This window comes from Anopheles stephensi, chromosome 3 (genome assembly GCF_013141755.1).
Source record: "Anopheles stephensi strain Indian chromosome 3, UCI_ANSTEP_V1.0, whole genome shotgun sequence".
Taxonomy (NCBI): Eukaryota; Metazoa; Arthropoda; class Insecta; order Diptera; family Culicidae; genus Anopheles; species Anopheles stephensi.
Genome location: NC_050203.1, coordinates 16,411,257 through 16,429,568, shown reverse-complemented (window position 1 = coordinate 16,429,568; position 18,312 = coordinate 16,411,257). Strand labels below are relative to the sequence as shown.

Here is an 18,312-nt window from a genome sequence, read left to right as displayed (position 1 = left end):
TTTTTTTCTTTTAATTTCCTTTTATTCACTTTCAACCGCCTGTTCTATCGTGTGTCCGTCCCATTTTCCAATATCTGTTTTACATATCCGTTTCCCTTCAATGCTCGCCTCTAATTGATAGCTGCAAACTGTTTGAGTATACAAGGGTGTTTTTCATGTGCAGTTCGCTTCAAACACTTTCCAACTAATTTTTCACATCTTCCAGAAGCGTTTTCCCATTTGCTCACTTCCATGATCCACCCATGGCACAGCTGTATTTTTCCATTCACTTTAACTGGAATTTTCATACACATCTCTTTTAGCGTTCGGGTGTTGCTCTCGATCGTGTGTTTTGTTTGTTTTTTTTTCTATTATTTTCATATGTACATGTACGTGCAATGATGATATATTTATATAATCACAAGCACACTCACACACACACCCAACGTAGAATTCTTAAATTTCCCCTTCGAGTGCTCGACCGTAAAGGACTGCCGAGTGTGTGCCATCATCTTCTTGAGTTCGCGTGTGTCCGGTGTGTGCAGAATAAATAATTCTGTAGTGGTTGTACAACTGTGTAGGAAATGGTCTGTGTGGGTCTGTCTGTCTGTACCATCCGTGTAGCATTGTGTATTAGTTAAGAGCAGTTTTTATATTCTCCCTTTCGCTTACCGCAATACACGTCAAGATGTCCCGACAGGGGAGGTTGAAGTATGTATAGGGTTTTATTAGTGGTTTTTTTAAACTGTATTTCGTGTTTGATTTCTTTTCCTGCTTTGGTGCTGGAAAACTCAACATGATATCGCTTTCGTTCCGTTCGATTGGTATTTTTGTCACCTTTTATTAGAATCTCACGATGTAACGTCGTTTGAGTTACACATTTTTCTCTCCTGCTCTTGAAGGTGTCAAAGAAATGTTCATGAGATTTATGTGAACCATAATGCACAAGCATCCTTTGTGATGACTACAGTTAATCGCTTGCTGTTTTAGTTTTTGAAATTTGATTTAATTACTAAAAAGAAATAAACAATAATTTAATTTAACTGAATTACTGAACTTAAACAAATGTTTTGATGTTGCGTGGTCAGAGATACAGTGACGGACAGTAGAATAAGTTCATCTTATTTTTTTAAACCTAAAATTGTGGATTAAATGCCGATTTTCAACAAATTGTTTCAAGAATTTTAATTTAACTTCCTTTTTTTTTTGAAAAACGTTCTAACCGATAGATCAATCATCAATCAATTCCAAATTGCCTTGTCATTCTGATGAAAATATGAGCAACACAAATTGAACTTCAGTTTTCATACTATAAATGTAAGTTTTTTATGTTTAAAAAAGTTTGAACTTTGTCACTTTTTCTAATTCTTATCATTCTTTTAATGATTTAATAATTTTTGAACGAAGACTGGACTTTTTCTTCTTCCTTGGCACTACAACTTTGAAAGGTCTCAGCCTGCCATCTTTGGCTTCCTGTAACTTAATTTTACCCGTAGCAAAATAGTCAGTCCTGCGTACGGGTAGGTGGTCTTTTGGATGGGATTTGAACCCCGATCCTGTGACAGCCGGCGTCGTTGTTGCCTCCACCACTGGGCCGCCCCACTGGTCTGGTTCGGTCTTATTCTAGTGCCCGTCACTGTATGACAACAACTAGACAAATATTGCTTGTATTGTTTGTTACCGCATAATCAATTACTATTGTAAATATGGAAACTCTAGTTGTAAAGACTAAAAACTTAATGGCAGCGAATGAATAAATGAATAATAAAAACTTTTTTTTAAATGCCTCTTAAAGAAATTCACAAATAATCAACAGCTTATGAACCAATATTATAAAAATATTTTAGGCTAGGAGCAATTCATTTTCCTTGGAGGGAAACTTTAATTGAAAATCGATGGGTTATTTATTTATTATTAATTCAGTGAAATGTATTTTTAACAGAAAATAAAACTTGAAGACTTGAAAATAAAAAAATCAACCATAAAGCCACCAACCCAATACCTACTACATTCAAAATGATATGTATTTCTATTGCAATCTATATGAACGTATTGCAATTCTCGGAACTAATAATGCAACCCCCTCCCTCCATTTACGAACATCCTACATTTCGATATCGTTTCGTATAAGCAAACTCACCACACCACTTCCGCTCTGAGATCAATCACCGGTGAGTTGCGTTGCCGTGTTTCTTCTTTGTGTTCCGCCTTTCTTGGTCCTGAAGTTGTATCTATCGCACCGTAAGCACTCGGTCAAATATGCGGCATGCGGTGCATACGCTTTTGCACCACGACCCAATTTTCTTTTTTTCTGCACCATTTTCAACCTACCTTACAATCGTTAAAGAAACTACCATTCCAACTTCCCCGAAAGCAATTGAACTAACGAAACACTCACGTACAGAAGAGCAACCTCATACATTCATTATCATTTTCGCACGACGACGACGACGACTGTGAAGGTCCCGGGAGCTTCAAGTACTGAGCTTACCGGAAGTGTTTCGCTCTCGAGCGGTCGGCATTTATTTTCTTCTTTCAGCAAGTTATTTTTTCTTCTAGCTGACATTTTCCCATCCCAACCACCCCGAAACAGTAAAAGACCTATCAAGAGTTTGAAACCATTCATACGTTCATGCGAAAACTGTGGGTTTTTTTGTGTGGGAATAGAATAGTAGAATGATAATAGTGATGATGCTTATGTAGCGACGTTTTTTCTCTATCTCTCTCCCTCTCTCTCTCTCTCCCTATGTTTGAGGTTTCTGTGAGGATATGGTGGTTTGCGGGTCAGGTTCGCGGTTGTGTAGAATGTAGTTCCCGGGTTTTTTCGCTATATTTTCGCATTTTTATGTAGCTACTACCGCATGGCCAGGTAGTCCCTTCGTGCCCCGGAAGGGCAATAGATACTAGCGTGGCATGTGTTGCGTCTACGTTTCTATGCTCTACGTTAGCATTGTATCACTTGCGCTTACGGTTTAAATGCCAGCTCGGTACGATTTCGAGCTCATTATCATTGTGTCAATAAAAATCGCGACCATTTACGACCGTTTTTTTTTTTTTGAACGGCACGCCTTGGGATATTCGCCCTCTCGTATCGGAAGGACTAGTGTATGTACTTGTGTCAATAAATTACAAAGCTTTCTTCCACCATTTTGAGCTCCCTTACAAAAGCGTTACGATCTACAGCCCAACACGTATCGGCTACCCATCACTGTCCAAGTGTCCACGGTTCTGTTCCTCATGTGCTTCTTCAGAATCGATCTAATGCTGCATCACTCTACTCAGATTCTATTAAAAACTATGTACAAGCAGCTATATCTGATCCTTGGTCGTCCGCAACCGTAGCTCTCTCTTTACGGCTTCTCCCCGCGTCAAACGTGTGTTGTATTTGCATATGTTTTTCTGAAGTTTTTGGATGTGTGCCGAAATAGTGGAGACCTTATTTCCGTGAATAAAATAAACAGAGCATCAGAAGACTTTATCCACTCACACACTCGCAAAGAAAAGAAAAAAAAAACCCTAATAGAGGTGCATCTTTTGGGGGCAATATTTGTACGCATCGATGTACAATATGACAGCGTTTGGGCGAACCTCCGAGGACATCCCTTTGCTCAGGGATCTGATCCAACCAACCCGGAAGCGGAAGTACGCCAATTGCATTTCCGCATTGAATTTGCAGCCGTTCACCGCGGACTCACACAGTTGCCCGGGAACAGTTTATTATGTTCGATGAACCCGCTTCAGCAGCTCGCCGCTACCGTCCGCAATCGAACTGGCATCGTTCCAGCTACCGAACTGCTGCTGCTGTCGGCGGTGCGGACCACGATGCACCAGTCGCCGATGCACCGACGAACGATGGTGGTGTCCCGCATGTTTGTGGACCGGTCCGGGACCACCCGTCCGGCTACCGTCGTAGTAGTCGGCCGGATCATTGTTGTCGACGGTTGGATCACTTCCACCCGGGTGATCCGCACCGGTCACGTCCTGGCTGCGACGTGCCTCGTGCTCCGATCGATATGCGGTACTGTTGCTGCTTTGCTGCTCGGCACCCGCTGTGCCAGTTGGCAGCGGTTGGTGGTCGGATGAGCTCAATCGCCGTTGCTGCTGCTGCTGCTGCTGCTTGTCGGGCGTTCTGCTGGGATGACCCGCTGACTTCCGGGGCCGACAGTTTTTGCTCTGAAACGTGGATAGGAAAGCGGAAAAAATAGGGAAAAACAAAAGTAAATATACAAAAAAAACTACTACCAGCTCAAGTGTTTTTGACCGTTTTGATGACATGATGGGATCGAAGATGGAAAGAGGGGAAGGAGAGAGGGCTTTTTGCATTTGCAACAGCAAGCGACAAATTAATTGCATTTCTCTTCTACAAAACAGCGCCTCTACGCAAAGCGCCACCGCTTGACGGACGGAAATGCGTTAGAACAGGGATCCGGTAGTTAAAGCTTTTAAATAAAAAAGTTAACTGCTTCCATAAAAAAGTTAACTTCATAGTGAATTCAGTGAAGATGAAGCTTCTGTACTAGTTGATACAGATTAAAATTAAGAAGGGATTTAAAATATTTAAACAAGTATATAAATTTGTTTAAAGAACTCAAGAACACCCTAAGAAACAGTAAATAAATACTCGAAAATGTTCTGTTATGTGGATCAGAAGATTCCAAGTTAAAATTTCGTTTTGCCTTCAACCAATATCTGTTCTGCGTTTGTGTTTCACCTTTACCTACTGAATTATTGTGTTATTAAAATATCCCAAAAAAAACATTAAATTTCCTTTTTTTACCTTATCAATTACTGAACCGACCTTCAAAATAAATTCCTCTACTGCAAACCTTTGGAATTGTTTGTCATTCATAAGCCTTTCATTACAATTTCACGTTTTTCCAGCGTTCAGTTCATTTTCTGCATGACGATCGAAGTCAATCAATTTACCCAAATTGCGTTACAAAATCACGCACAAAGGATCACGAATGAACACCATTAGTAAAAGCTACGAACGCTGTCGCTAAGATCGAACAATACGATCGAAAAAATGTAGAGAGTTAAATTTTTTAGTAAAATTATTTTATGTCTCGTCTATTGGCAAAATTGGCCACGGATTATAGGAGTTTGGGTCGTTCCTAGCTTGACTCGCTTGCTGGTCCCAGGACAAACGCTTCCTGCCCTTTCTTATGTCCTTCTTCTTCATCTATCCTACCCTTTACTTCCAATTTTGTCTCCTTACCGACAAGTCGATGGGAAGCCTTCAAAGTTTCCAACTGTCAAAAAAATTACTTAAAAAAATAGAGTGGCAGTTTTTCGATGCTGTCATCGTTACCCACGTAAAGAATTTAATGTAGCAATTCCCTACATATCACATTCAAAATGAAACTGAATTTACCCTGTCCCGGAACGATTACCCGAATTTTAAACCGAAAAGTTATGAAAAATTGAACCTGTTTAGCGAAATGAATTAATTTCCCTTCACATTGTTCTGCCTCGCTGGCTGGAACCGTTTTCAACGAAAAACTATGCACACTGACAGGTTTGCTAAACCCATAGTTTCAATGTACCGGGCACTGGAAGAAGGGTACAAAATCCCTGCCCAAAGAAAACGTCTGTTAACATGCCCTCAGCACAATACGTCAGCGTCATAATACCTGTCGTTGTAGACGGGCAGGCACGCTACTATTCCAGCAGCCACCAGTTCCAACGAATCCCGGACTATCATTAGTCAAAACAGATATTATTTACACGAAAATTCCATAAACTCTACCACACAACCCGGGTCGGTTGGTCGGCCGCTGGCGGTTCTCTAGCGCACGCCACCAACCGGGGCAGCACAAATGTGCTGTAAACTTACACCGAAAATGTGCGATTACATCACCGGGCACAAATCTCTAGCCCCATTACTGCGAACGCTAGAGATTCTCGCTTGTCACTCACGATGATTGATAACAAAGCGACCCGCCTGTAATCGTTGTGACACTTTTCCTCCTTCGCGTGTTGCAGCCAACACCGGAGCTTGCTTGGTGGATGAGTTTTGGGAGGGGCTCGTCGGGGACCTAGGGGGCTCAGTTACGTATCGTACCGTGCACGATGAAGTCCTTGTGACATATAGCACTCATTCGACACATTTTTGGGTTTCGCCTTCTCCTGTTGTTGTTGTTATACCCACTTGATACGTTCAACCCGAAAAACACTTTACCATCTTCTGGAGATACCTCTGGGGGTTTGCCGGTAAGCAAGAAAAAAGACGCTTTCTCCAACGTCTCCAACCTACGATAAGATACGGGCGGAAGGTACCGAGCACACACACACACAGTATACTTACTGTCGGGACGTGTGTGCAGCTACCCATTTGTAAGCACCTACAAGACGTTTATCACAGCTTTACGCCCGAAGGTAGGCAACCGTTTTTCGGAAACCAATTTTCTCACTCCAGCTGCTGCAACCGTACAGGCAGCGCACGCCGTACCACAGCTGGCAGGTTGGTGCTCCGATTTCAGCCGCACCATAACCGTTATCGTTCGATTTTATTTATCTTTCTTGCATCGAATCGAACCTCTTAATGACATCCTTATTACCAGTTCGCTCTGGTGCCATGTGCCAGTCAGTAGCGCCCGCGGTCACACAATACGATAAAGAGCGTGCACGGGTTCCCCCCCCCCCCCCCCCCCGGGGGGAAGGGAAAGGTGATTGGAAAGTGTTATGGAAATTGTTTTGATTGCGCAAATGGAGCAGCAAGCGAGCCCGCTGGAAGATGTTGTTGCGGTTTGCGGTCTAGTACGCTACCGAGGCAAAAGGTAAATATGTTCACCGGTTGAATTCATTCGATTGATTCAGCTTGTTCGGTGGAAACAGGGAAACGGTTGGAAGAAGTTCTACCCACCCACAACATCGACCGCCCACGCAGTCCACATCTCCCGGCAAATTCCGCTTTACAATTGCGGAAAGCAGCGTCCGATATCGAATTGCGAAGCTTCGTTTTGTCGGTGATGATTATGATGATGTTGTCTGGGGCTAAGGGGTTGGGCTTTTTCCAAGGCTCAACTCTGCAGGTTGTCTATAAAACCAACAAACATCATGGCGTACGCTTACCCGATACACACACGCGCACGGACGACACGACCACAGTAAAGCCTCGGGCCTTAATGATCCATTTCATCTGTGTGTTCAATTTCTCCGCTTACGCTGTGACGCTGCTGCTGCTGCTAAGTGGCGTACTCATCGTATTGTCTTATCCGTTCTCGACATAAGGGTTATCCTTTGAACTTTCACCCTGCAGCTTCGTTTGCCGCAGTACCGATGTAACACAGGTTGGCTCAAGGGCTTCGAGACTTATCTGTGGAGGGGGACCTACTATCTAGTCGGGCAGCGCAATCAAGATGTCTCTTGCGAGCGTTCGGCGAACAAAACCACAAACCTGAAGCGCACCAGAAAAAAAACGGCCAGGGACACACCAACAACGTACTTCGTGCCCACAAAGAGTTGGCTAGTCTCTCCCTCTCTCCCTCTCACTCTGGGTAAGATATTCCCCGCAAAACTTTGCATGACCCAAATGGTCATCAGCAGTGGACGAATGGATGGGCGCACACTGCAGCACACTTTGTCCCGGAAATGAACCAATTTATTTTAATACATTGTGGTACGCCGGACTTCGGCCCATCAGCGTACTCCATCCCGGGAGCGGAAGCCATTCCGTGTTGGTGAAACTATCTGGCCACGTGATGGTGTAATTTGTCGTTGCTCGTTGTAACCGAAGCCCGACAGTAGCAGTCTGACAGCGGCAAAACCTCGGCAAACCTCCGAATAGATCAAAGCGAACCCAGCGAATACCTTTGCAGGTTCATTTCCGGTTAATTCTGGGATCCAGCTGAGCGAGCGCAGACAAATACAGCCAATCGTACAGACCAAACCGGGCACAAAAATAAAACTTTCATGCAGCTTGTCAGCCGACCGAGCGCGGCAGAACCACGCCTTACTTACCTTTGGACCGCATTCACACTTCAGCACCCACTGGACGTCGACGAACTTGTTCTCGATGTGGATCTGGCGGGACTGGAGCATCTCCTGGTCGAGCGGATCGATAGACGCACTGTCCCACAGGTCGTACCCGTGCTCGATGAAATCGAACGGATCGCCCGAGTTCAAAGGGCACAGTAACTCAACCTGTCGAAAGCAAAACACCATGAGAGGGCATGAGAATAGGATGGTGATAATGTTGCAAATGACTTGTAATCGAATGTCTGTTAGTATGTCACTTTGGACATAGCATTCAAATGTAGCTTACGGTGGACATTCAATGTAGTGTGAAACTATTCTGTTTGGTTGTTGTCAACTTGATTGTTAATATATTTTTTTTTTGGAAAACTTTTCAATATAATATAAAGATTTTCAAACATAAAATACTGCCACGATTGTGTAGAGGAGGTTTTTTAAGTACAATCTTATACGTTCAATAGTACAATTTAGTGAAATTTAGTCTTTAATCTAGTACTCGTAGCACTTCAACATAGTGGAAGAGCTCGTGGAACATAGATAGCCTGAAAGTATGCAATTTTTATTTCATTTTTAGGAAACTGGAAAAGTGCTTCAGGTGAATGATCTTGAGTTAACAGTTTTCTTATGATTATTAGACAGCCGAATAACGCTCAACAGCTTAAACAACAACTACGCTGAATCTCGTTGGATCGTGATTCCTTCTTCACATGTTATGCATGTGAATTGTTATTTCAAGAAATATCCACCAATTTGCATACCTTCAGGCGCTTAAGCTTCAAAACAGAAGTTAAATGGTAATATTACGGTAACCAGTAACTGAAAAGTTTCTAATTACATAATTTATCTGAAAAGCCTCTAACTATATTAGACGCAAAAGCTCCCACCACCGACAACACATAGTTGTGCCAGTCCGAGCGAGACTATCAAGGAGCTATTTACTATCAATTATACAACGCTCGAGGGACGCTTTGGTGTACAAATATTAGCCCATAATGATGATGCGATCAGATTGTAACACACACACACATGTACACATTTATTTACAAATAATAATATCGATTACAGACAAACCCTCCCGATTTCCTCCCATACGCTTACCTTAATAGTAGTGGTTATTGAAGGCACACAACACATGCTGGAATCCTGGCACAGGCTGCAGGACTTTGGTCGATAAAGCTTCCGCGAAACGCACGGACCAAGCCGTAACCGGGAGGAAGCCGTCCGCTGAATGCTCCGGCACTCGTGACCCTTCTGCCGCACGTGTAATTACGGGCAAGACAGTGTTTGTGTGTGTGTGAGAGAGAGAGAGACAATGTAAGAGGAGTCGACCCAGGACGAGTGGATCGAAAGTCATTAGATAATTATTCATCCATATTGCCGGTTTGCCAGATAATGTCCGAAACGGCACCAGAATTTTCACGCCAAACCTGGCACGCGGAATTCTAGCTTAATGAGCCAATGGAAGATTATCTTCCGCAAAGCACGCCAGGACAGCATTTGAAGGATGTGACCTACCAAACCCCTTATGGTGCTACTTACCCGTCTTCGATGTTCGTTTTCACTGAGCAAAGAAACACTGTTGGGACCGTAGCGTCCGCTCCTATCACCATCGTACAGCCGTTGTTTGTGGCCAGCGACACTGCGGCGATCGTTTTCCCGCACAGCTGGACCATCCTCGCCGCGCTCACCGGCGTCCAGCACAGCGACCGGCTTACCCTCGGCAGCGTAGTCACCGGCGGCGAAGTAGTAATTATTGCTCTGCCGGTTGCACCGATGATTCTCGCACAGCCGTATCGTGCTGAGCTTCTGGCAGCCAGGCGTTGTGGTGATGTTTCTGGTGGACGTCCCGATACCGCAACTCTGCGAGCACGGTGACCACAGCGTGGTGGACGAGTTGTAACAGGTCGCGTTCACTGCAACACAAGGGAAGACCGGAAATCAGTACCAACGGTGTAACGGATGTAACGACCGCTCGCAATACAGCGATGTGTGTATGTGTGTCTAGCCAGAAGGGGTTTTTTGTTAGGTGCCCGTCTCGTCTATCAAGATTTTTTGTCCTGCCAGTTTTTTTTAACTGAATGTGGTTCACAAAACTGAACCAATGCACCGTGAACCGAGCTCAACTGGTATATGAGTTCAGAGATAAACCACACTGCACTGGACAGAATCGCTACCGTTCTGATGTCACCCGTTTTCGAAACCGCATAAAGTACACCAAAAATGTATAACCAAATTAAGCAATGAGAAAAGAAAGGAGGAAAAAACAGCGCTTCCTAACCAAAACAGATACATCTCACTCGTGCCACAACCGAACCTATCCTAGCGATACAGCGAAACAAAAAACGGCAACCAAAAAACTCGATTGCGCCATACAATCAGACGACACAATACGGAAAACAACCGAAATTAATGATGCTCCGCATACAGCGTGTCGGGTCCGCATGCAAGGCATTGTGCATGCCCGGGATACAAGCCGTCCATTTTGTGGGGAAATGATATCCATTTTTTTGTTCGAGCATTGAAGATTCAATGGAAAAGGAAGCACAATAAGAACAGAGCAAATGTGCATGTCCAAGCGACGTCGGTAAATCACCCAGAGTCTGGAGTCCGTAGCGATGATGGTTAGCCGAAGCGAGCCAAGATAGTGCGATCAGATGCGATATGTGGCCAAAGCTCTGTGAAGTTGGGTTCGGTAAACATGGTCAAACGGGAAAGCTGAGCATCTGCATAAGGAACCAAAAAACATGTTGAGCGTTGAGTAAAGCTCTGTTGCATGTATTGGTACAAAACTTTAGAACAAATCCTTTAGTAAAAACAATGTTAATATAACTTTTAAATTTAAACTTTTTATAAGCTTTTTTAAATTTGAATTCGTTATAAATATCGGCAAATGGCGATTCAATAAAGCCTTTTAAATCCTAATCCCCATCATTATTGGACATTTGCTCAAAGTTCTGAATTTATTCTCGTGAAGATTTGTTAAATGCAACAACAAATTAAAATCTTTATTTAGTGTTTGAATGATTCCTGATTACGCTAGAGAATGATCAACCCGGTGAAAAAACTATACAACAGTCTGAAGTGAAGGAAGCCCTCTATCTGTCAGATTTGGAAGCACGAAAAGTGGACATATTTAGTAACTCTTGAGATGAATGAAAATAGCAACCTTCTACTTTCTACTTGGTATGTTTTATTTAAAATTGTGGAATAAAACCTCAACAAACATTCTTACCATCAGTTGCAGGCTGCTCACAGAGCCACACTCGGCAGCAGTGATCGGGCAGTTCCACTAGCTTCGGTGCGATGCAAATCGAGGTGTCGATGGGTGGCGGCAGATTCTCGTGTGGACACAGCGTCGAACAGGCATGCCGGCCATTCTGTAACATTAAGTAAAAAAGCATATCAAAAAGATTCTTCAGAGAGACAAAAGTGATCGAATTATATAGCTTCCCATTTCCCACTAAACCGATTTTCCCTCTGTGTTTTTTTCTCGCTTCCAACAATAATACTTCCAGCCTAGTAACAGCTGGGTCGTAAAATTTGTAATTCAACCCGGAAGAAAAGGAAATTTACAACCGGGGTTTCTCTTTTTTTTTTTTGTTACAACCATCTTCAAAAATATCAAAGATCAATCAGTTCAATTCAATAGAAAAGCAGCAGCAAAAAAGAACACAGCAAAACACTCCTTGAAAAACGCGAACATAAAGCGAAATAAATTATCGCCCATTGCGAGATAGGGAGAGCTCCAACGAGAAAAAAAAACACCCGCCAATGTATGAAAGAATCCTTGCCATCAGATCAAATATTGACTATCAAGTAATTGGTTTTCCCTAGCTGAAGGATAAATGGAGGAATGGAAAGAAAAACCGGCCTCTCACACAGACACCCGCCGAATGGAAACGATATCCTTTGGCACCGTTCCTTGTTAGCCAAAAAAAAAGCCCGAGGTTAGGCCTAAATTTAAACTTCCCACCTTGCGAACGTTCCGGAATCGTATTTACATTGCACCGTCGGTCACCGTCGGACAATCTTCCCACACCGGCTCAAAACTTTGTTTGATTAGACAACAAACAGTTCGACGGGTTTGTTGAAACGAATTCTCTTCCACGACGCCCAGGTTCGGATGCCTGCCGACACGCTCCTGTGGGAAGGGCTTGATTGAATTTGGAGCAAAATTACCGAAACGATAGTGGATCAGATTGACCAGCACGGGTCGTGCTCTGGGGAGCAAAATGCTGGGAAATCCCTCGAACATGGGCGACAAAATTTGATGATCTGATACCTGAGCGATTTCCCGGGCAAAAATGTGTTCGCGGAATCGGAAGAAACGGTAAAGAACGAACTGTTGCGACTAAAGTAAATATACCTTCGTGCTTATCTGCTTTAGCGTTTTTTTTTGGTTCATTTTCCGGAAAAAAAGGAAAATGAGAACCTGGAAGGATAAAGGATCTTTTTGCTAAGCATCGCAAAAAAACAACGATACCTTTCGTTGTTCGAAATGCTGTTAAATGTAATTATCGCATTCACATCACAGGGCGGACAGTTAATTACCGAGCTGTGAAACGATCACCTACGAAAAACATCGAACCTCGCTCATACTCATACTTTCGCTGTGTCCGTGGGTATTGATTCGAGGAAAATTTCTGTGTCCACAATTTTTGACCCTTTTTTGTCTTGAATTTATCACCGATTGAAGAATGAAAACTAAAATCATTTCTTTTTACTCCCACTCAAGCATTTGAGAAGAATTCTACCAAAACTGTGTAGCTCAGTAATCCTCGGTTATTGTTGTGAGGAACTCTAATTTTCCAGCGTTCCCGATGCTCGAAAGGTTCTCGGAAGCTTGAACTACTTCACTTCATACTCTATTTGCTGCACGATGATGATGTTGATGATGATGCTCGCAAGCTCGAAACCGTGTCCACTTACCTGACAGACGCACTGTGTGCGGCAATCGAGCTTGAACGTTTCACCGTGATAGTACGTCCCATTTCCAACCGTGCAACTATCTGCAAAGGAAGAGCAAAAATCAACACACGTACACGATTGTTTGCGGTACGATTGATGCGTGCAAGGAAATGTTGAATCGTTCGTTTGAAGACCTTTGCGCAAATATCAATGCGATAAAGCGATTCGCAGAAAACATAAGCAATTCCGGGAGCAACAATTTTGCTGTACGGATCGGACCGAAGAGCTAGGATTGCCGATGAATACCGGCAATTCATCTTCAGTAATTGGTTGTCTTTATGATCGTTGAAAACAATCAAACTACTTCGTTTGTAAATTAAATTTCAGAACTATCGGAGGGTGATTGTCTGTCTTCGGGAGTACATTTTGAGCATTTTAAAACTCTAAATGATTCGTATTTGGGCTGACGGAGGAATACTTACCATAATTTACTCCTATTTGTGGGTCATACATCTTCAGGAGCATGAAATAGACAAGAAAAACTCATTAGTATTCAATAGAGTCTACCTAGAATTTACAGTAAATACACTACGTATTGCTAACCAATTTATTCGTTTACTTGAATGTCCCTAACAGTACAGTACGTACCATAACTTTAAGAACTCTCGTTAAAAAAAGGGTGATAATCGTTTTAGATAAAGATATGAATATCAGATACACATAGTTTAATGAATTATTAAATTTCTTTGTAACTATTTTTCACTTATTTTAAATACCCTGAAACATTTTATTTTATTTATTATTATTATTTCAATCTTTTAATCTCCTTTTGTTATTAATGGTTTGCTTTTTGGTGGGTAAACAGAAAGCACAATATCGAAATGCAACTCAAATAAAGTTAACGGAAAATGAGGAATTTTGTTTTTAAAGACATTTCAAATAATTTTCTTCACCGAAGGCGGCCCCGTGGGTTAGACACAACGGCGCCGGTCTTCAAACAACAGCACCAAGGTTCAAATCCCATCCGAACCGTTCCCCCGTAGTATGGACTAACTATTCAACTACGTAGCATCATTAAGTCTAGTAAGCCAGAAATGGCATGCATGATCTAAAATGTCATTAATGCAATGAGTAGAAGATTTTAATTTGTATTGATAATTATTAGTTCGAACTGCTCGTTCTAAATATATGAAGATATAAGCATCAATTCACAAATGTTTTTTGCACAGTAAATACATCTTTTAGCTTGGTTTGAAAATGACAAAAAAGACTAGCCATCCAACCAACCAAATTAGTAATTAACGCATCTGTCTATCCTCTCCTTGCAATTTAACGGTAGATTTGAAAAATATTATATTGAATTTTTTTATAAATGAAATTCTTAAGCTTATTTTAAATTCAAATAATTCGTTTTGGAGAATTGTGGAAAGGAAAAAAAACATTTTTATCGTTGATCTTTTTTTTTTTGATTACTTTAAAAATGCAACTATTTGCATAACTATGCGATGCACTGTACCGGATGTTAAATAAACATTTGTCATCCGCAAGCCAACCGTGCATCGGATCATCGGCCTCAAGCTCGACCATGAAAACAATAGATTGCATTTCACAATGCCCTGATTTTACCCTACGTGCTACGTAATCCAATCAGAGTTAACGAGCCGTACGGCATCTGAGAAAGCCCGGGTGGACAAAATCTGCTCACCGACAGCACCGTATAATCCTCCCTTAAAGCGGTAAATATTCAATAATCTATATTGAACCGTAAGTTTTCTAACCACTTTCGACTACCTTCGGCAACACGTCAGGACTCGGTGCAACTTTGAGCTGGGAACTTCGTCTGGTCAGAATATCGTTCGAAGCAAAATTGGAATAAGCGAGGAGATCCAACTCTCTTCTTAACAGTTAGCTCGTCTTTTCCCCCATCTCTTTTTCACCGATCAAACGCCACTGGGACTCATGGGCAAGTAGGAAATGAACGTCATCGTCAGTGTCCTTTGTAAAACGGCTCAACTCAGAGTGGTTGACAGCGAGAAAAAAAATACAGCAGTATGAACAAGTTTGAAGAATGAAAAAAAAACAACCACCTCCCATTGCCGACGCAATCTCCGGAAGCCTTTGGTAAGGTTCCGGGCATCGTAAAATTTTAAATTTACTTCCTGGCCATCTCAATAACTTTCACTTCTCTTCATGAGCGCTTTTCCACAGCGAGACTGGATGAGACGTGAAGTGAACAAACGAAAAAGCGAGGGGAAAAAAATCTCTGGACAACGCAACGTCGCCCAGCACATGAGCGGAAACTATGGCCGGCAGCAAAGTGACATATTTACGCCAATTTCCGACCATTGAAGCAAAGCACTGCATGGATCTTGGAGCCCGTAGTGCTAAACCGACAGGACAAAGTTCGGCTTCGTGTTGAACCACAAATTAGAAGAAGCTTTTTTTGGTCTTCCTTGTACTGGGGACACAGAACAAAAAAAAAACTCCATCTTGCATACTCAAGACAAATGAACAAACCCTCCCGGTACAAAAACTTCAACATTTCACCTTTGTACCAAGAAGCCATTCGTTCTTGTCGGCAGGATTAAAGTTCACCATGATCAAGGTACGTACGACAAAACCGACACGGTCACTCGCCCCCCCACCATTCTGCAGGAACGTTTTGCGTTGATTTGCGACCAAACATTCAAGCTAATGGTGCACAATTTACGATGGTCAATGGGGCGATACTTTATTGAATAGTGTCCCATACATTCCAGTTCGATCGCTACGCTTTCCGGCTCAAGATGGTGCTAGGCTCGAACAAGAACAATAAATACGATCTTCGTCTACGTTGAACAGGCTGATGGGGGATGGTAGTCGTTCAGGTGTCGTCTGATGGGCACTCGGAATTAATGTGACTTTGTGTAAAGTGAGCTTCTTCATTACTGTGTACTCTGCTCCCCAATGGGAAGCGTTGAAAAGTGTCCTATTGGATGCTTTTTTTTAAGGTTCGAAGGGCTACCGCAAAGCGTAAAGATGTTTGCTGGAATGGATTTTTACGCACGTCTGGAAAATGAAGCTGGGATATTATTTTTGCTTCTGGGGATAATGCACCCGCTTGTGACGAAAAATTGACAATAATTGCCTAAAGTTTTAATTAAAATAAGCTTTCAAGCTGCTCTCTCACAATTCAATTGAGTTCTTTTGAGAGTGAATTCACGTAGTAAGGCTCAATAAAATCAATTTTTGATGTTTTTTCTTCCTTCTTCTTCCTTGGCACTACAACCTCGAAAGCTCTCGGCCTGCCATTTCTGGCTTTCTATGACTTGATTTACCCGTAGCAAATAAGATAAACGCTGTGTACGGGGAGGCGGTCTGGATGGGATTTGAACCCTTGCCCTGCCGTGTGAAGACGCTTCTACAACCGGCCACCCCATATTTTAATGCAATTCATGCAAAATGTAGGATCTTAACAGAAATTTGTATTGGCCCAACAAAAATTCTATACAATGTACTTTGAAGTAGAACTAGACGACAATTCAATGATAACCTCGTACCAAATAGATACAATTTGAAATTCCTTCCACGAAAAACTTCAAGCGCTTGATGCTCTAATTTGTTGCAAATCATCTTGTTAGGTCCTTTGAAAAATTATCGCAAGACAGACGAGCTCAATTAAGCTCTGACGCAACAGATCGGATAATGAGGATTAAGAAGGTTCGATCCGCTATGCTCCAAATATCCACCAGATGAACGTAACTTGGCTCAATTGGCTCGTTCAATGGCATTTGATCAGTTCCAGCTAATGTTGCAGCTGACTCCTATTATGTTCCATAGCCTAACAGCTTTTGCGAATTGTTTGACGCACTGACCTTTCCGATTATTTGTACTAAATACTCACTAGCTATAGCTGGATGACCTTTTAATCCTATGGACCAGAGATGTTAAACTAATGCTAGCTCGTGGCCCTCTTTGGATGCAAAGCAAACTTTTCGTGGGCTGCATTGATTTGATTTTTTCCTAAGACCCTCCAAATGAACGAAATGCGACAGAGAAGTTGTTCGCAACTTTCGCTTTCTCACACAAGATATTAGAAGCGCCCAATAATCCATTTCGATTGTTGTAACCTTTGAGCTGATCTGTTGAGGACTTCAAATAACAAGGACCTTTTACAACTCTATTGCAAAAAATGTTTATTAAAAGTGACAACAGTTAAAATTAAATTAAAAAAGCTTAGTCCGTACCCTTTAATTAAAATCAACCCCTAAATAAAGCTTCTAACGCAAATAAATGCTGAACGAGATTAATCGATACTTCAAATTTGATGTCAACTGGCTCGTATTGAACACTCTTCAAAAAACCTTCTTCCATCTGCTCCACTTACCTGATTATTCGTGTTGATAGAAAAGGCCGTGATGTCTAAGAGTCCTCCCAGCAAGAAACAGACCCACCGGTACAGCCACATGATGACGCTGCTCTGCAAATGTAATAAAAAAACACCCGAAAAGGGTATTGGTAAATGAAAAAAGTATGCATTAATATTAGAGCAACCTTGATGGTGCAGGTATCGCCGGTAGGCAATTGGCCTGCCCTAATTTTCCCATCGCACACCACCCATTAAACGCAAACACCCATTACACCGATACACCGTTTTTCGATTTATCATAACCTTCGTTGGGTGCCCTCGCAAAGAGACAGACAAAACAAGCAACAGAAGCATCCCTACCAGCAACAAAAAAAACCACCAATGCTCCCCCGGGCTAAGAACTGCCAGTACAGACCCAAACTCCTGCTTTGAATATGTATTTTTATTCCGTTAACCAATTTCATGCAGATTATTTCTTCTTTTTTTGCAGAACCACCACCACCTGCAGCACTGCACGGGCTGGCACCCAGAGCCGGAGGGTAGAGCTAAACGCGTTGACGCGGTAGCTTTTCTCAGCCCATTTATTTTGCCCCAATCCAACGGAGGCAACGATCGCCCACCCGTTACAGCTAACCGTTACTCAACCGGGACAAGGTGAAGGAAAGTAACTTTAGTAACGAGATTTTTTTAATGAGTTCTAAAAGTTTTACCATTCCAGGGTTGATTCGGGCCCGCGGATCGGTTTCAAGGTAAGCAAAGGGCCGGTTTGTTGATGTTGCGGATTGCCCGTAACATGCTGCTTTCTTTTCGGGTTGCTTTCGTTTACATTGTAAAAAAGGAGACCGAGAAATTGGTTCTTTGTATATGTTCTCTCCCCCATCCAGTATTTGTATGATTATGTGTGAAGTGATTTTCCATTTGCCGTAGTATCAATAGCGCGAAACTTTCACCGTCGAGCAGCTTTTGTATTATTCAAAAGTTTCACTTAGTGAAAAATTGTTGTCCCGTTCGTACCTTCGCGGAAAGCGGTGCGACAGGAGCACAGGGACAACAATACCCCAAAACCGAAGGAAAAGACATCCCGTACCGTACTTTACCAT

At 42.4% G+C, this 18,312-nt stretch overlaps 1 protein-coding gene across 4 annotated transcripts in view; it reads right to left on the bottom strand.

Moving 5' to 3' along the window:
• The window catches only part of LOC118512663, a 63,078-nt gene continuing 44,766 nt past the window's right edge, over positions 1-18,312 (bottom strand). For 3 of the 4 annotated variants that reach the window (XM_036057413.1, XM_036057412.1, XM_036057414.1), the window contains 8 exons: positions 17,231-17,323; positions 13,347-13,377; positions 12,886-12,965; positions 11,189-11,333; positions 9,496-9,869; positions 9,055-9,207; positions 7,942-8,124; positions 1-4,152 (listed from right to left, as the gene is read on the bottom strand). In XM_036057413.1, coding sequence (XP_035913306.1) covers positions 3,697-4,152; positions 7,942-8,124; positions 9,055-9,207; positions 9,496-9,869; positions 11,189-11,333; positions 12,886-12,965; positions 13,347-13,377; positions 17,231-17,311 — 1,503 coding nt within the window. In that variant the 5' untranslated portion in view covers positions 17,312-17,323 and the 3' untranslated portion in view covers positions 1-3,696. The remainder of the gene's footprint in view (positions 4,153-7,941; positions 8,125-9,054; positions 9,208-9,495; positions 9,870-11,188; positions 11,334-12,885; positions 12,966-13,346; positions 13,378-17,230; positions 17,324-18,312) is intronic. The other variant, XM_036057415.1, reaches the window with a different exon arrangement.